General features: G+C 53.6%; 1 protein-coding gene across 1 annotated transcript in view; it reads right to left on the reverse strand.

Moving 5' to 3' along the window:
* Positions 1-282: 282 nt before the first annotated feature.
* AURANDRAFT_67402 (hypothetical protein) overlaps positions 283-1,348 on the reverse strand; it is a gene marked incomplete at both ends in the record, with an annotated part of 1,475 nt that continues 409 nt past the window's right edge. The window contains 2 exons of the mRNA XM_009042832.1: positions 283-450; positions 1,026-1,182. Coding sequence (XP_009041080.1) covers positions 283-450; positions 1,026-1,182 — 325 coding nt within the window. The remainder of the gene's footprint in view (positions 451-1,025; positions 1,183-1,348) is intronic.

Below are 1,348 nucleotides of genomic sequence, written 5' to 3' on the forward strand. Positions count from 1 at the left end.
AAATACGCTCGAGACGGCGCCTCGCAGCAGAGCTGCTCGAAGACAGCTGCGTCGGCGCGGTTCCGCGTGTCGTTGGCCGCGCCGCGGCGTCCGGGGCTCGGCCAAAGACCTTGCTCGAAGGCGCGCGTGAAGTTTTCGTCGCGCGACTCGCTGCCGCGGCGTTCTAATGTGCGCCGGACTACACCGCGGAGTGTGCAGTACTAAAGAGGTGAGAGTAACCGCAGAGGCTTATCATTTCAGCAGTGGTCGATGACCGCTCTTCTGCTATCGGTGCGGGCGCCCTCAGGCTGCGGTGTTGGTGATTGTCTCGAAGTGGCCGTGCCTGGTGGTGGAGTTTGTGTTGTCCTGTGCCCAGTAGTCGAGCGGACCCGATTTCAGATTCTGATACCAAGTCATACAATAGAGGAGTTCGGAGACGCATTGTCCCCAGTTGCCCGCCTTCGAGGTGAACTGGAGGGTTCGTCGTCAGATGAATCGGAAACAAATCATAAACTTTCGCAGGCACATGCACTGTCGATCGATGGAATAATCGGTGACGAGCAGCGAATGCCGTATCTGTTGGACTTCCTGCATAAACAAGGTGGTCAGGCCTGTCGACTGCTTTTTCTTTTGCTTGCGTGTGATCAGCATCTAAAACCACGAACGGGACGAAATGCTGAAGTGCGACGCATGCTCAGGGCTCATGAGCGATCCGTATTTGCCACTTACGTTGCCGTAGACGCACCGAAACACGCCTGCAATAGCTTGCGATGGAATATTGTTGCTCAGCTTGCGGCACGTGATGCATGTCGCGCCTCGCCCGAGCTTGATGCTCTTTCAGACCTTCGTTCTGAAGCACTTTCAGAGCTCGTTGGGCGTTGGGACGAGCTCTTCAGGGCTTCAGACGCATACAAAGCTTTGCTTAGGGATGCAATTAATGAGCGGAATTCTATGCTTCCTCCACCGCAATGGTATGATGCGCTTGATAACAGAGTCACAAGCCGCACGTGCGCTGAATGTCGCCATTTTATAGCAATGCTACGTACATTCATTCGTAGCACTTTTCCCAAGCTTAAAAGTGCCATGAAAGCCAAAACGGCGATGCGCGCATTTCGCTGGTGGGTTCGCCTTGCCGGGCGTCTGAGATCATTGTGTGATCGCTCTAAGATTGGAAGCGCCTGCTCGAGATTTGATGCTGCGTTACTACAGCACGTTGCATCTTCAGATTTTACCTTGTATTCTTCTAGTCCAGAAGTTTGTTCGATCTTTAAAATCATGGGCGGGAATACTAGCCCAACTTCTGATGTGGAACAGGCGTTTGTCAAACAAATACGCTCAGAGCTCCGCGGTAGCGCGCACCGCTTCCTGT

This window comes from Aureococcus anophagefferens (assembly GCF_000186865.1).
Source record: "Aureococcus anophagefferens unplaced genomic scaffold AURANscaffold_38, whole genome shotgun sequence".
NCBI classification, from domain to species: domain Eukaryota; class Pelagophyceae; order Pelagomonadales; family Pelagomonadaceae; genus Aureococcus; species Aureococcus anophagefferens.